Consider the following 2613-nt stretch of genomic DNA (forward strand, 5'->3'; position numbering starts at 1 on the left):
AGCAAACACTGCAAATACAAAGGAAGAGAAAACAGAGAAGAGAAAAACAGATTAGACATTTTATAAACAAATAACAATAAAATGATGAACAAATATGATGCTACATTATAATAACGTTGAATATATATGTAGATCCCTCTCCCTCTCTCTCTTTCAGAGAGGCACAAGCACATACACAGACATATACACACACGGCAGTAACTTCCGCCTACCAAATTCAATCACAAAGCTTTGGTCGGCCCGGGGCTATAGCAGAAGACACTTGCCCAAGGTGCCACATGGTGGGACTGAACCTGAAACCATGTAGCTGGGAAGCAAGCTTCCTAACCACACAGCCATGCCTGTGCCTATTTTAGATATTGTATAAAAGGAAGATGCTAGTGTCTATTTATACAGAATTTGGCATAAAAAAAAAACGTCTGTAGATTTATACTATGATATATCATAGCACAGGGGTATATATGAACACAGCATCACAGAGTGATGTATACATGAATATATTCAGTGACATACACACACACACACACACATATATGAACACTTGACCTTGAGTCACGCTGTTACTTCTGCTAAATATTAATAAAAATATGTATATACTCATGTTTTTAGCAGAAGTAACAGAGTGACTCAAGGTTCAAGAGATTCATACATTTGATAAGTGCCAATACACAAAACCCTTGAACCTGAAGTGACTTTATATATAATGGAACTGTGATTAAGTATATCAGAAAAAATATATATAAGTCAAAACAATTTGCTGGCTTTTTATGGTTTTTATAATTATTTATATGATATTATGTTATGTTATATATTATATTCATAGTATTTAATGTAATATTGTAATATAAATAAATTATTGGATTGTCAATAGAATATCTCTATATTAAATTCATCTTTATACTTGAATTATACCAATATTTATATGGCGTCCAACTGATGTACCAGTGAATTGGATGTTTAATACACCACTTTGAAGGATTTGTTTTCCTCGGTTTGTTACTTTATATATGTATATATATATATATATATATATATATATATATATATATATATATATATATATATATATATACTTTATTCAACAAAACTGTCCGATGAACGGGAACGTGAAACTCCGAGTAACAGTCTTTTGTTATATTTCTGCTGCTAGATCGCTGGCCACTACACATTCTTTTTCTCTCTCCTTGTTTCTTTCTGTGTAAGAGTGTAGGCTCGAAACGTTAAAGACTTTTTCACTTCCCGAGCGTTATACTAATACATCTGTTTGTTGTCTACACCACCTGTCTTCGTCTTTTGTTTTTTTTTTTTGTGAATTCTCCCCCTATATATATGTATTTATACATACACACACACACACACACATGAATATATGCAGTGATATCACATGAATATAAGCAGAGACATATAGACCCCCACCCCATAAAGAATTATACATACATGCACACACATACATACATACATACAGAGGGTTTCTTTAGTTGATATTATTGCACATACCTTTATTTCAGAATCCGAGTTGTTTTTCTTGAGAGAGAGCTTCAAGAGATGCTGACGGGCAAGAGACGCAGCAAAGGATAACCCACCAGTGATTTTATCATCGTTGATCACTTGTTTCAGGAAATCAGGAGCTGTTCTGTAACAAAGAACAAGCAAGAGAAGAATAGACAACAGCAACATCAACAATAATAACATCAACATCAACACCACCACCACCACCACCATCATCATCATTGTTTAACATCCACTTTACCATGCTTGCAGGGGTCAGACTAAATTCATGGAGGGAGATTTTCCATACAGTTCTTTCCTTGAAACGTTTCCAAAGCACAGAATCATTGAGAAGTGAATGTCTTTCAAAGCAAACCCTTCCTTATTTGACAGACAATGTCTTAAACACTCCGATAGTTAAACACTCCGGATTCTCTGCCTTTTGCAATCTAAGGTAATATTTCTTATTTTAATGCAAGATAATATTCGTGTTAATTAAGGTGGCAAGCAAGTAGAATCGTTAGCATGGCAGGCAAAATGCTTAGCAGCATTTCATCCAAATTTATGTTCTGAGTTCAAATTCCGTTGAGGTCGACTTCACCTTTCAGCCTTTTGGGGTTGATAAAGTAAGTACTAGCTGAAAACTGGGGTCAATGTGATTGACTAGTGCCATTGCCAGAAATTGCTGGTCTTGTGCCAATATTTGAAATGAATATTTTTGTGTTAGATAAAGTGGCAAGCTGGCAGAAATGTTAGTATGCCAGGCAAAATGTTAAGCAGCATTTCATCCACGGTTATGTTCTGGGTTCAAATTCCACTGAGGCTGACTTGGCCTTTCATCCTTTCAGGATCAATAAAATAAGTACCAGCTGAGAACTGGGGTTGATGGAATCAACTGGCCCCCTCCCTCAAAATTGCTGATCTTGTGCCTATATTTGAAATCAATGTTTGTGTTAGTCTTTCAAACAAGAACAGCACCAAAAGTCAGACATATTTTAAATGGGAAAGCGTAGATGGACAACACCACTTGTGTAAGTATTGTTTGTTTACAATTAGTGTAATGTCAAGACATGAACATGCACTCACACACACACACACACACACACACACACACACACACACACA

General features: G+C 35.4%; 1 protein-coding gene across 1 annotated transcript in view; it reads right to left on the reverse strand.

Annotated features, from left to right (window-relative positions):
- LOC106876187 (uncharacterized) overlaps positions 1–2613 on the reverse strand; it is an 8048-nt gene that overhangs the window by 1424 nt on the left and 4011 nt on the right. The window contains exon 5 of the mRNA XM_014924627.1: positions 1498–1633. Within this exon, the coding sequence (XP_014780113.1) occupies positions 1498–1633 (136 nt within the window). The remainder of the gene's footprint in view (positions 1–1497; positions 1634–2613) is intronic.

This window comes from Octopus bimaculoides, chromosome 8 (assembly GCF_001194135.2).
Source record: "Octopus bimaculoides isolate UCB-OBI-ISO-001 chromosome 8, ASM119413v2, whole genome shotgun sequence".
In the NCBI taxonomy this organism is placed as follows: domain Eukaryota; kingdom Metazoa; phylum Mollusca; class Cephalopoda; order Octopoda; family Octopodidae; genus Octopus; species Octopus bimaculoides.